The following is a 14277-nucleotide window of genomic DNA, read 5'->3' on the forward strand; positions in this document are numbered from 1 at the left end:
TAATGCATTTTTATTAAACAGATTATTAAGATAAAATTTTAATTCTAAATAGATGATAGTATAAACGACACTTAAATTGTATTTAAGTTTTCTCCTATCTCTTTTTTATTTTCTTATAATTATTTGCTTACAAAAAATATTCAAATCAAAGGATTTTGCGAGACTGCTGAAGGAATAAACTAATTCATCTTCTTAACTTTTGTTTTCTTAGCATTTAAGTAAACTGAATCTAAGGAATTAATGACCAAAGACTTCATAACTCATTGCATTTATGTATACTGCCATAGACTGTTAACGCGCTAAGTAAGACTAAGATAAGTGGAGATTCAATTCTGAGGGGTGCCTTGCAATAAAAATCTGGGTACGGAATTCTCTTTATCAATTCATTCTCCGACTCTTGCATTATCAGATCACCATTCACAAATGAAACTAGGATGTGGAGGTGTTATTGTCAACAATGTTCTCGTTCACATTATATTAGCTGTATGAATTATATATTATTTAAAAGAAGTTGATAATTATACACATGAGAACTATTTAAGGATCTGACCTATTTCTACAGGAATTAGCGACTACATAGCGATAAGTAGGAATATCTTGCGAGAGATTTGTGAGGCATTAGTGATGAGATAACGAGGGACAAAGGACACTTCTTTTGCATGGCAATAGCGATGAAATAGCAAGGGTTGATTGAGGCGGATTAGCGACAAAAATGGCAAGGGAATTGAGAGGAACAACAAGTGATATTTGTTAGTCGCCAATTAGCAACTTGGTTTAGGGAGAGAACTTTCCCTCGCAACTCTCTCATTATTTGTCATTCATGCCACATCATGTTAGTTGTGACCGTATTATTTGATGATAGCAAGTTTATTCACCAAACCGTTGCTTTCAGGTTTTATAATTCATATATAGTGGTCCAAGCTAAGAAATATTCGGCTGTTTATAGTTCATAATTGTTAAACACAATACATTATGTAGCAGAAGTCCCCAACCAAAATCATCCATCCCGGAAGCCCCATTGTTCGAGAACGCTATATGTGCTCACAAAGTATATTTGATAAAAAGCTTGTTATTCTCGCACTATTTATTTTATAGTCAAAATGTTTCATCTTTATCTTATTAGGTTGGTCCAATTTTACATAGAATATCACCTACATATGTAGTGTTCTTAGGAAGAGAACATGTAGAATATCACTAGCAAAAATAAGGTGCAAGCGATCGATATTTGTTATGCTACACCAATATAAAAGAAATACATATAATATCAGATGGCAAGAAAGAATTAAGAAAACCGGTAGATCAACACAACAAAGTCGTCTACATAAGTTGTGTTTTTGTTTACATGGTATAAAAACTTTGTGGCTGTTTTTTATTTTCCATTATGCTTAGAGAACCTTGGTTGCTGCACTATTTTATATAATATATATTTTTATGCATTAATTGATGCACAAGAACTTCTAATTTCACCCTCATCACCAGTTTTGACTCCAATACTAGTGAGCTTTAAGAAAGACTGGCCCCAACTTTCAAAGAAAAACTCTTGATCATTTGCCAAGTCCTCCACAAATTTCCTTGTTCTATTGTCACTTAGCAGAGCAGAATCAGATTGGAACAACCCTTTGTTGGTGAGAAGATTTCTGTAGTACTGGTTGTCAAAGACCATGGATGTTTCAGGATCATTGTTAACTGTAACAGAAGGGCTTGCACTTAAGGGACACTCTTTCATTAGCTCGTCTGCATAGGTATTGTCAAGGGTTTTGTCAATGAGTGTGAGCTTTCCCTTTGAGTCTTCTTGGAACCTATCCCTGAATGAGCTGCAATGAGCTGCTCCTATGGTGTGAGCCCCTACAAAGCCAAAGCATCACTATGTAGCATACTGTGTGAATAAAAGTTTAATCCTATGTTTGGAATAAAGTTTGCAAAAGTATCCCAAGTTTTACTTCCCTCAAACTAAGTTTCCAGGCCAAAATTTTAACTTAAAACATACTTTTGAGGGGTAATCAAATGTGATCTTAACCTGATTTTATTTTTAAACGTACTTTTGGAACCTCTACCCCCTACCAGAAATCCAAACACACTCGTACTGATTTACAATCTTTTATAAATTTAATATGAATACACTGACACAGTCTCCTAATCATAAAATGTCATATATCATAAAATTGTTAATTTTTATTATAGTTACTTCAAAAATTATATCTAAAGTGATTTTAATTGATTAAAAGTTAACACTAAAAATGCATGGAATCTTTTATAATATGATACCTTTATACCAAAACATATTCAGTTTTTTAATATTAAAAAAACTACGTAGAAAAGCAAGCCACCATCTGCAGAACAATAATTATAATAAATGTAGGGAGTACGTTCTCATCTACAAAACATCAATAATTCAATTCTTTCTACCTAACAGAATGTATTGTCTAGCCTTATGCCTTTATGGTTTTTTACCTCAAGCATGATGAAACTCATGGTCAATTACCCCTCTAAGAATAAAGGGCAGGGGAAGAGACTGAAAACCAAAGGAATGATACTTATTAAAGAGAAGCATGTCAATAGTTATAGGAACCTGAAAATATATACTTGGAAGAATATGCACCTGAAAGGATGACAAGGTCAAATAAGGACAACCCTTTACTAGAGAAACGGTTAATCATCTCATCCATTGTAAAACTGGTGTCCAAAATGTTGGGTCTGACATTTGAAGCAACTGAAACCATTCCATCTCTTCTCCCTGTGGGAATTTCAATCATAGGACCACCGACCTGTTTTCAAATACCCTCAGAAAATTACCATACCAAACTTGATGTCATTGCATTTTGGAAGAATATCAGCAATGTAATGAGGATAAGTGGATAACTTACAATTTCAACAGCATCTCTAGCAGCCAAAGCAATTATGTCAGCACAAGAAACTGTTCCAGGACAAAGGAACTCAAGGACTCTTTTTGCTGATTCTATAACCGAAAATCCTCCAACAGACCTATTTGCTGGATCACTTTTTTCAGTATTATTCCCTAGTAGCATCAAAGAGGCATCACATCCCTACATATCATGAACTGATCATTGATCACCATCACACAAATGAAGCACAAGAACATAAGATACCACATTCCCAGTAAGATTCTTGTAGAATTTGAACTTAGGGCCTAATTGAACCCCACAGAACCGGCTAGCCCATTTAGGGAAAGCCTTAAGTGCAAGCAAGTGATCTGACTCCTCTAAAGTGAGGAACTCACTTTGAGAATGAAGAGATTAATTTTAGCCGTTGATAAGAAAATCAACCCTTGATGTTAGGTACACACGCATGACAGATCATAAATGTGTTAATAAATCAATCATTGAGTTTTTCATTAACTAATCAGATTACTCACTTTACCCTTATTTTAGAGGACCCAAGTCCAAGTACAAATGGGATCTATCTGACTCTTCTAAAGTGAGTTAATTACCTATTTTATTGAGTAAAATAAATAATTTTATTCATTAATAAGAAAATTAATAGTTGATGTATGTGCACAGTGCACATGCATAACAAATCATGCATGTCTTATTATTATATCAATCACTGATTTTCTTATCAACGACTAAGATTACTTACCTTAAAGGAATTAAGTCCAAGCACAAGAGGAAAAGACCGAAAATATGAAAGATAAATATCCTAATACAAATATAATGTGAGCATATATATATGTGAACATATATATAATGTGAACATATATAAGTGTCTTGATTGAGTAAGGTGTCTGTAAACCTGCTGGTATATGTCTTCGATTCCTATATGTGTGCGAGAACATGTGTAGGACTAATAGTATACACTAACCTCCACAAAGCAATCATGGAAAACCAAGCGAAGTAGCTTCCCAGGAATTGAAGGATCAGAAGAAGAAGATGAACTGACTGTGTTTCTCACAATGAGTTCTGCTGTGGGGCATGAAGCTGCATAGAAGTTGAAAACTAGGCTACCTGAAACAGAATTAGCAAAAATATGGACGATAATAAAAAGACAAGAAACTGCTATTGGAAAAGGAAAAACCATTGCTCCTTTCTCCATAGAACCAAGTTTTTAGTCCTTTTGAGTAATGACTCAGTGTTTGCAGTGTGAAGAAGAATCTATCAGTCACATGATAATGATAGAGAATAGAGATACATACAGCAAAGTGAGACCAGAAAATAGACCAATTAATTCAAAGCTACAGTTATGTGGTTGGATGAAGTCAGTGGCACGACTTAAATATTAGAGGTTATGGTCATGCATTATCCCAGCCCTTAAGCATTTAATATGCTTCCTGGTGGTAACTCTAGAAAATAATAAATACTACTAACTCTCGTCCTATATATAAATAACATAACATAAATCATTAAAACTAAAGAAAGTGACTATCACATTTAATATTATCATAATTTTAAAAATATCTTTAAATTTAATGTTATAAGTGATAATCTCATTTAATGTTAATACCTATAATTTCATGAATCAATATCTAATAAATAAAATTAAAAATATAAAAAATATTTAACTCGAAATAAATTTAAAAATTAGTTATTATTACTTATAACTAAAACTAAAAAAAAATACCATTTGTTGTTTATATAACCAAGATAGTATTACATTACATCAATAGTATGTGTTTTTGACGTAAGAGGTTTGTTTTACGCGCCATGTGTGAATAAAAATCTCTGCTGAGGAGGAATCATCAGGAGATGAGTACTTCCATCAGTTCATTTCCACCGCTAACTATAAAGGTCCACCATACTTTAATGGTCAAGCACTAGTTAATGTTGTCAGACAACAAGAGATAGAATAACAGCCCAAGAGGTTAAATTGTAATGTAGAACATTTTTTCCGTCACTAACTATCTGTAGATTTAAGAGTTTTAATACACTTTTTTTTTACCCCGTGTATTTTTCATAGAAGGATATTCAAGCCTGAGTGATTATACTAAAATAATTTCATGTGATTGATTAATTCACTTGCCGGTAAGAAATTCAATTCTAATTAATCATTATAATAGTTAAATAGTTTAAATAGTAGTAGTTAAATAACGAGAAAATATATTATGCATTAAAGTTGTTTTACACTATATCATTTTATTACAAATTATTATATATTGTAAGTTTATTAATTTTTATAATAATTATCTGAAAAGTTATATTCATTATTACTACTTTTGATGGGTTGATAATATAGAAGGTTAAAATATGTTTTTTTTTTCTTATAAAATTAGTAAAGTTTGTTTTTTTTTCCTGTAAAATACTTTATCCGTTTTTTCATCCCGCAAAATTAAAATATGTGAATTTTAGCCTAAAGCTAAGTTTGGACGAATCCAAACTTATTTGAACCTACTTGATATATTTTTTTTAATTTAAACTTTAAAATGCAATTTTTTAGGGATTAAAAAAATTATAATTTTTTTTAAAAAAAATCAAAACACAGTTTGTTGGGATTAAAAACTCCTCACAAATTGAAGAAAAAGAATTAAAAAAAAAATACGACTAGCCCCTTCTCCCACACCCAGATCGGACTCCCAATCGCACATTTTAATTATCTACCTCCCCTCCATGGACGAAAGTGCTTGTAAACAAATGTACTTTACATAACAAAAGGGAAATAAAGGCTGAAACTTTATCCCAAAAATCAAACATTTTCTGAGAAAGGAACTCCAAAGCACGCAAGACCAAGGTGTAGAGATATTCCACCTTTGGACTATATACACCTGAATGGAATCTTGAGGAAACAACTCATTTAGTCAAACACAAATCTTAAACCTTAAATGGAAACTCTTGGAAGAGGGGATATTAATTCCACATAATTTCAGACCAAAAAATAATATATTTTAATTTTATGAAAATAAAAAACAAACAATTTTTTTTTACTAACAACAAAAAATATGTTTTAGGCTAATGTAACACTAATAATACATAATCTTTAAACTCTTGCTGCAAATGATGAATAATTGCTGTAGTTTCGACTTAGTTGGAATTGTAATAATTATAGTGATGCAATAACATGTTATTTTCCGTAGTAAAATAATTATATGATTTTTTCGGTTCACTCATATGCAGATAATTAATGATGGTTGAATATGGGATGATATTAAGCAATTTCCCCCTCAGGACATTTGCATCTGTTATATAGGAATCGATTGCTCGAATTGTCATCAAACAAAAGGATTGAAAAGAGGGCACATGTTCACACTACAATACCTTATTTTGTGGGTTTTTATGTTGTTGTATGTTTGTAATTTTATAAATTTTGTATTTAATTTGTTTTGATCATTGTATGTGTTAAATTTCATGTGAAGTTGCCCAATGTAGATTTCAATGTGAAGTTGTCCAAAATAGATATATAAGCTATAAGGAGATTGAGACAATCGATGTAAGATTTGGGTATTTTGTATGTTTGTATGCTTGAGATTGTTTGTATCATTTATTGATAATAATAATAATGAAGTTATTTTTTTTGTGTTTAAAATATCAGTTATTTTTATTCTTGTTTTAAAGTATTTTTCACGTTAAACTTTTTTATATCTCTTGTGAGCTTTGATTTATAATTTTATTGATAATATTTTTTAATTTATGATATGTGATGTATATGTTAATAACTTTTGTATACTTGATATACATGAATCTAAAAGTGATAGACAAGATAGGTTGTGGTGTATAGAATAAGTAAAGAAAAAATGCTTAGACTATATTGAGATATCTAATATTCAACATTAAGAGAGAATAAAAAGGAGAAAAATAATAAATATAATAAGATTTATGATGTGATAGAAAGAAAAGGATAAAGAAAATTAATAGTGTTGATGATATGTTTAATTTATGTATTATTACTAAAAAAATATATTTTATAGACGGTTAATTATATTTTTAATCTTTAAATTTTTTTGAATTTTCATTTTTAGTCCCTAAATAAAAAAATTGATCAATCTTAATTTTGAATGTTTCCATCCGTCAATACTTTTAATCATTGCTGTTAAATTTCGTTGTTAATTGATTACATGACCCAAACTTTATTATTATTATTTAATTGCATTTTGCGGTGGTTCTTTTCTAGCAGTTAAAATTAAATTCTTGACAAAAGTGTTTTGAAATATATTAAATTAAAATTATTCTGACGGTTTTGAAATTGTCCTTTCTGAAAAGAAAAACAAACACAAAATAAGCTAGGAACCAAATTGTAGATCTTAATAAAACAAAAACCAATCGGTTACTTTTCCTCCTTTCACAGGGGCACGGAATTTTTTAAGGAGCTATCAACACACCATTTTGATCTAGTTTCGTTGAATTTGAACATAGTTGAAGCACCCAGTTCCGTTGATTTTTTTTATAAAAAAAAATCTTTATGAAACCCAGAAATTAAAAACAATCTGGGCTGAAAAGGACGACACATTTTGTCACTTTTCTTCATCTATTTTCTTCTCTGTCCTGATCCAATTCCATCAATTTTGTGCTCATTTTCTCAATTTGTAGCTTGCATGAATCAGTGCTTCTGCTGTGAGATAAAAAATGATGAAATTACTATGTAGTGGTTGTTGTATGTAGACATAAGGACTTCACTTATTTCTTATCAGAAAATTCACACCTTCCATGTCAACATAACTCACAATAAGAAACTATTAGTACAACATTGGCTAAGATTGTAAGTTACGAATTTCTTTACATGTTACTCCTGAATTTGTTATACTTATGTCAACTTCTGCTATTAATGTTTGTAAGTGACCTTGCATTCTTTGTTGACATAGCAGTTGATTAGATGCCTAATGAGATAAAGAAAATACCCTGCAAATTTGCAATCTGTTGTTAAATACTGAATCCATATTTTTCAAACTGCTTGACTTCATCTATAATTGTTTGATTCAGGTTAGCAAAGTTATCAGAAGGCCAGTTGATTGATGGAAGGTTCAAGTGCCTAAACCATGGATGGCAATTCGAAGGTGAAGGTAAATGTGTGAAGATAGCTCATGTTGGTTACAGTTCATCCTTTACTAGTAAATCAATGCAATACAATAATTTCTTCTGAGATTAGTGCAAGGCAATCTTAATGAATAAATCATCAATTTCATCTTTCGACTATCATCCTCTCTCCCAAGTGGTCTCTAAAGTAATAAAATTATTGAAGTAATCTTTGAGTTATTGAATATCCATCACATTAGTATCAAGGTTGATGTATTTCAATAAAATTCAGGCACCCATTTGGAGGGGTTTTTAAATATTTTAGAGGACTACCTTAGATGATTTCTAATATTTCTAGAACTACTTGAGTAGTTTTTCTTTTTTCTCTTTAAGAACCATTTAGAAAAGAGGATAATAGTTTAAAGATGAATTTGGTGGTTTACTACTATATTAATCATTATATTTATGTATCCTACAGCTTTCAACTGATGCTCCATCTATCAGCTTGTGTTAAAGCATATGAAGTGAAGGATTCCCACGGAGTTGTCTGGGTATGGATGTCCCCAAAGACAACTCCAAATGTTGATAAACTACCTTGATTTGAGAACTTTGCAAGGGCAGGGTTCCAATATGTTTCAACCATTCATCAACTCCCATATGATCACTCTATTCTCCTACAAAATCTGATGGATCCAGCTCATGTCTCAATCTCACATGACAGAACAGATTGGACTGCAAAGAGGGAAGATGCACAACCATTGTGTTTTGAGGTGACTGAAAGATTGATAGGTTTTGCAGGTTGGTGGGGCAGAGAGAAAGAAGGAAAGAACATACCTAACTTCTTGAGCTTTAGAGCCCCTTGTGTGCTTCAAAACAACAGGGAAATTGTTGACAAAAACGGTGAAACACGCTACTTCAGTGGTGTGTTTCTTTGCACACCAACAGGACAAGGACAAGGGAAATCAATGTTAATAACAAGGTTTGGAAGAACAAAAAGTTTGCCACTAGCAAATATGTTGCCTAAGTGGTATCTTCTCCAAAGAGCAATCAAGGTTTTTGAGAAGACATGGGATTCTTATCATCCCAAAATGAGACTTTGGTGAAAGAAAAGGTCCCCACAAAGGAACTGTACCTTAATTTAAGATCAATAGACACATGGGTTGTGGAATATAGGAAATGGATGGACAAAGTGGGGAATGGTATTGGTATGCCTTATTATTTTGGTCAAAACATTGTTTCATTACCCCCAAAATCCTTCAATGGTTGAGCATGCACCTGATGGAATCATTGAGCTACTTCGCCTGCTAAAGGAGGCATTAGATCATTCCATGCCCCTAATTTATTCAACGAATATTTTAGGCATGTAGTACATTGCAAAGTGTGTAAGGTTCAATGAAGACTTTCCAAGCTTGGAATGTCCTTTAAGTAAATATTTATTTTATAATTTAAAATTTATAAAATTATATTATTTATATTAATTTTGTTTTTATAAAAATATTTATTTTAGAATCTATTACATAAAACTAGAATTCCTATATTTTAAGATTTTGTTTTTAGTGGGTCAATTTGATTTGTTACGTGTTTGTTTGTTGCGTTTGTTTGTTTGTTTCTTTTATGCTAGTTGGTTTCCAACCTCCTTTGTTGAGTGTGTTAGTTTTACTTTGAGTTTTTTGTGTTGTTGGATAAGGGGTTTATGTTATGTATATCTCTCTTCTTTAGCCAATAGATACAACTAGAAAAATAATTTTGCATTTTCCTCAAAATTTCTTCTCTTCATGTTCTTATAAAAAATTACTTTTTTGAGAGAAAGAATATTGATGTTTAGAAGGTTCGGAGATCTTTTTGCTGCACACGATCAGAATCAACAAGTTATCATATCTTGGGAGAGGAACATAATCAGATTCTCCTACCAGTGTAATGAAATATTTTTTTCTCTAACAATAGTGTTTGTGTGCTGCAACTCAGACTACTTAAAATTTCTCATTTAAAATTATTTTCTTTTGTACTTATTATATATTATATTACATTGTTAATTCATATTCTGTCATATTTTGAAGTTGTGTTGTTAGTGTTACTTTTTATTTAATTTGAGACTTTCCATGTTGTTTTCATTTATTTATTTATTTTATTTTATTTTACTTCCTAACACTTTCGGTTGCAGCTGTTGCTTTGGTGGGCATTAGCAATTTTGGTATTTGGGACAAAGTTGAAAGCACTTCTCTTAGTATGTGCATGCATGTGCTCTCGATTGGAGTCTATACGCATGCTCAACCGCCATTGCAATGGCTATATCAAATTTTATTATGACTCATAAGAGATTCTGAACTATGAACTTTTTAAAATAGTTTTAATCATTGGAATGCACAGTTTGCCTAATGACATAGTAAAGTTGAGTCTTATCTTGTCACCATCTCTCTCATCCATCCTTGTATATAATAATTATAAGGCTAAAAATTGCAATTCTATTAAAAAAAAAATAGCTGCATTGATCGTGACTAACACATGTTCAAAAAAGATAATTTAATGAAAAATATATTAATGTTGGTTGGCCAATGCTAATTTGCATTTTTCTTATAGTCACAGTTTCTTTGAACAATTGGAGTGTTCCCTTGCATTGCCATGACTTCAAAATTCATCCATATATACTATTTTCCCAATTCTATACATTATCACAACTAAATAGTCCCAAGAAATTCAGCTATGGGAAAGCTTGGGCCAAGGAGTGAAACAATCTTAGCAGAGGGCAATTTATAGAGCTATAACAACACGTAGATTATTATTTTTGTCATGTACTCTAATTACAAAATTTGCAAGTTTTGAGTTTCTAAAATGGAAATAAGTTAAATAACCCGCTAGCTAGGGATGGCCTAGTGGTGAAATTGGGATAGATGCAAGAAAACTTAAGTTTGATCCTAGTTGTCACTAATGTAAATAAGAGGAGAAAATAAAGGAGAGATGAGTGAAATTGTCGGATAATTATATGAATTTACTGTTCATGAATTCATTTGCAGATAATGATAGTTGGATATGCCAAAGAGTCAGAACTTCAACTTTCTTGTGGAAAATTGTTCATGGCAAATTCGTAAAAAATTATGTGGAACGTGCATTGAAAGTTAGTTAGCTATTGGTCCAAGTTACTCGTGATATGTATGAAATTTGAGGAAAGCGCTGTTATGCACTTGATGAGAGATTATTGTAATCTTTGTGAGGAAATTCTGGTATAGATAGATATATGAACCATACTATAAATAGATAGAGTTTCCCTCAATCAAGTTCAAGCCATCCATATATCATCCCTAGCTCGACCCTTCATAATTTCTCTTGTACTCAATCATGAATACATCTCCTTCTCAATATGCAATTATTTTTGCATGTGTTCTATGCGCAATCATGTTATGAATACATCTCCTTCTCAATATGCCATTATTTTTGCATGTGTTCTATGCGCAATCATGTTCAATATTACCTTGTGCAGCTTCAATGTTCGCTACAATAAAAAAGACAAGCATGCTCTCTTAAATTTCAAGCAAGGAGACAAAGATCCATCGGGTGTGCTCTCTTCATGGTCCACTGTAGAAGATTGTTGTGAATGGAGAGGAGTCAAGTGTGACAACATCACAAGTAGAGTCACTGAGCTCAGCCTCTCATGTTTTACAAATCTTCCTAATTACAGTGGCAAAGAAGATAAATCACACTGCCTCACAGGTTCCATTTACCTATCCTTGTTGTTGGTGGAGTTGGAATTTCTAAGTTACTTGGATTTGAGGAATAATGACTTCTTTGATTTCCATTTTGATTCTATGGATAGTTATAATTGTCATAACCTACCTCTTTGTCAGTGTGTCAACTCTTCATCACTTAGTCATCTTGATTTATCATTTAATAATAATCTTGTCATCAATAGCCTTTAGTGGCTTCCTCACATTTCCTCTTTGGCATATCTCAACCTCTGTGTCATTGATCTTCACAAGGAAACTAATTGGCTTCGATTAGTGACTATGCTTCCATCACTTTCAGTGCTCCACATGTGTGGTTGCCAACTTGAAGACTTAAGCCTATCTCTTCAGTATGCTAATTTTACTGCACTCAAAGTTCTTGATCTTTCTATCAATAAATTTAACTCAGAGTTGCCTAAATGCATGGTTATTCAATCTTAGCTGTGACATCTCTGATTTAGACCTTAGCTTAAGTTTTTTAAGTGGACACCTACCAAAGCCATTGTTAAATCTTCAACAGTAGGAAGACTTGGTCTTGGAAAACAATAATTTTGATGGATCCATTCCAGATTGGTTAGGCGAATTTGAACACCTACAGAGTCTTATTCTTGGAGTAAACATGTTTTCTAGATTTATTCCCACAAATTTGGGAAATCTATCATCCTTAATTACTTTGGTTGTTGCCTCAAATGCATTGTCAGGAATTGTGTTTGAGAGAAACTTTGACAAGTTGTCAAAATTAAAGGGACTTAGTATACACTCATATTCGCTATTAATATTTGATTTTGACTCACATTGGGTTCCACCTTTTTAACTCAAAATATTAGTTCTAAGTTTTGCAGGGCCTAACCTTCCTGCGTGGTTATATACACAAAGGTCTCTTGAAAGTTTAACTATTTATGAATCATCATTTGAGGCCCAAGACAAATTTTGGAATCTTGTGTCGAGAGTGCCTGAGCTCTATTTAGAAGATAATTCAATATATGGGAACTTATCAAACGTGTCTCCCCTCTTATATGATCATAAGATGCTGAATGGGAGAAACAATTTGTTGTTCTTGGACATATCTTAGAATCATCTATCTGGAGGGCTTACAAATTGTTGGAAGAATTGGAAATCTTTGGTTCTTAGCTAGCTTTGTCAATTGTTGAGCTATAGCTTTTCTGTTGTAATTAGTTTTCTGTTATAACTACCTAACTGCTTTAACTTTTCAGTTTTTCTTCTCCTTCACTATTGTATATATACTGTACTCATTACACCAATAAAGCCAAGCTGTTATTTGGCCATTTAATTGTTTTGACATTTTTCTTTCTTTCTATGGAAGCATTCCTTTTTGTTATGTATGAAGAGCTCTGCTGCGCACTTAATCATTTCTTCTCCATCCTTCATTTGTTCTTATCAGCCATGAGTGAGGTTAGTAAGCAAACACCAACCATGGACAGTTACCTGTATCTTCACCCAAGTGAAAACCCAGCCGTTTCTCTTGTTTCACCAGTCCTGGATTCTACAAACTATCATTCATGGAGCAGATCCATGATTACAACATTAAGCGCCAAGAATAAGCTCGAATTCGTGGATGGAGGTGCACCAAAGCCAGCGAAGACAGATCGAGTGTATGGTTCATGGCGTCGCTGCAATAACATGGTTGTATCTTGGATTGTTCATTCGGTTTCTATCTCCATTAGGCAGAGCATTCTATGGATGGATAGAGCAGAAGAAATTTGGCGCGACTTGAAGTCCCGATACTCGCAAGGTGACCTCCTTCGTATTTCAGATCTTCAGTAAGAAGCAGCATCATTGAAGCAAGGTGATTTCTCTATCATAGAGTATTTTACAAAATTGCACATTATATGGGATGAGATAGAAAATTTCAGGCCAGATCCTGTTTGTTCTTGCACTGTAAAATGCACTTGTTCAGTTCTTGTTACCATCGCTCAAAGAAAACTAGAAGATCGAGCCATATAGTTTCTACGTGGCTTGAACGAACAATACAGCAATGTTCGATCACATGTACTGCTTTTGGATCCGATGCCTGCGATATCGAAGATATTTTCATATGTAGCACAACAAGAACGTCAATTATCTGGTAACAACCTTATGACTCTTGAATCTAAAGGAAATGTGATAAATGCTGTAAAATTTGCATGTGATTTTTGTGGACGAGCTGGCCACACAGAGAATGTTTGCTACAAAAAGCATAGAATGCCCTCTGGTTATGATGGAAAGAATAAAGGAAATAATGCCAAGATTGGAAAAGCATGTACCCACTGTGGAAAAAATGGGCACACTGTCGATGTGTGCTATAGGAAACATGGATTTTCTCCCGGCTACACCCCTGGCTACAGGTCTTACAACACAAAGGCCACTGCAAATAGCATTGTGACAGTAGATGACAAAGTCACAGATGACCAGATACAACGCAATGAGTCTCAAGAAGTTCGTTTCTCACCCGAGCAGTATAAAGCATTGCTTGCTTTAATCCAACAACCATCTCATGGAAGTTCAACTCCTAATTCATCTCATGCCAAGAAAATAGCTTCCATTTCTTCGTGTTCCACTAATCCAGCACCAACCTCAGGTATAATCTTATCCACTGTGAACCGCACACACACACACCTCTCTTGGATATTAGATTCTGGGACAACTGATCACGTTTCATCTTCACT

The 14277-nt window shown here is 32.9% G+C and overlaps 1 protein-coding gene and 1 pseudogene across 1 annotated transcript; one reads left to right on the forward strand and one right to left on the reverse strand.

Moving 5' to 3' along the window:
* Positions 1 to 1233: 1233 nt before the first annotated feature.
* Positions 1234 to 4209, reverse strand: LOC100803223 (peroxidase 46). Its single transcript, XM_003550187.5, has 4 exons — positions 3820 to 4209; positions 2865 to 3044; positions 2600 to 2765; positions 1234 to 1845 (listed from the first exon to the last, which is right to left on the reverse strand). The coding sequence occupies exons 1-4, from the start codon at positions 4048 to 4050 to the stop codon at positions 1430 to 1432; spliced, it is 993 nt and encodes a 330-aa protein (XP_003550235.1). The 5' UTR covers positions 4051 to 4209; the 3' UTR covers positions 1234 to 1429.
* A 2951-nt stretch (positions 4210 to 7160) lies between these two features.
* Positions 7161 to 9373, forward strand: LOC100789440 (protein TIC 55, chloroplastic-like; annotated as a pseudogene).
* The last annotated feature ends 4904 nt before the right edge of the window (positions 9374 to 14277 follow it).

This window comes from Glycine max, chromosome 17, assembly GCF_000004515.6.
Source record: "Glycine max cultivar Williams 82 chromosome 17, Glycine_max_v4.0, whole genome shotgun sequence".
Classification (NCBI taxonomy): domain Eukaryota; kingdom Viridiplantae; phylum Streptophyta; class Magnoliopsida; order Fabales; family Fabaceae; genus Glycine; species Glycine max.

What these genes read in the sequence shown, in the direction of transcription:
- LOC100803223 (XM_003550187.5), bottom strand. Translation starts at nt 4,050, where the DNA reads ATGGAGAAAGGAGCAATGGTTTTTCCTTTTCCAATAGCAGTTTCTTGT. An exon ending in CTAGAGATGCTGTTGAAATT is followed by an intron (nt 2,766 to 2,864) that starts GTAAGTTATCCA and finishes ATTTGAAAACAG; the next exon opens with GTCGGTGGTCCTATGATTGA. An exon ending in TGACCTTGTCATCCTTTCAG is followed by an intron (nt 1,846 to 2,599) that starts GTGCATATTCTT and finishes TTGGCTTTGTAG; the next exon opens with GGGCTCACACCATAGGAGCA.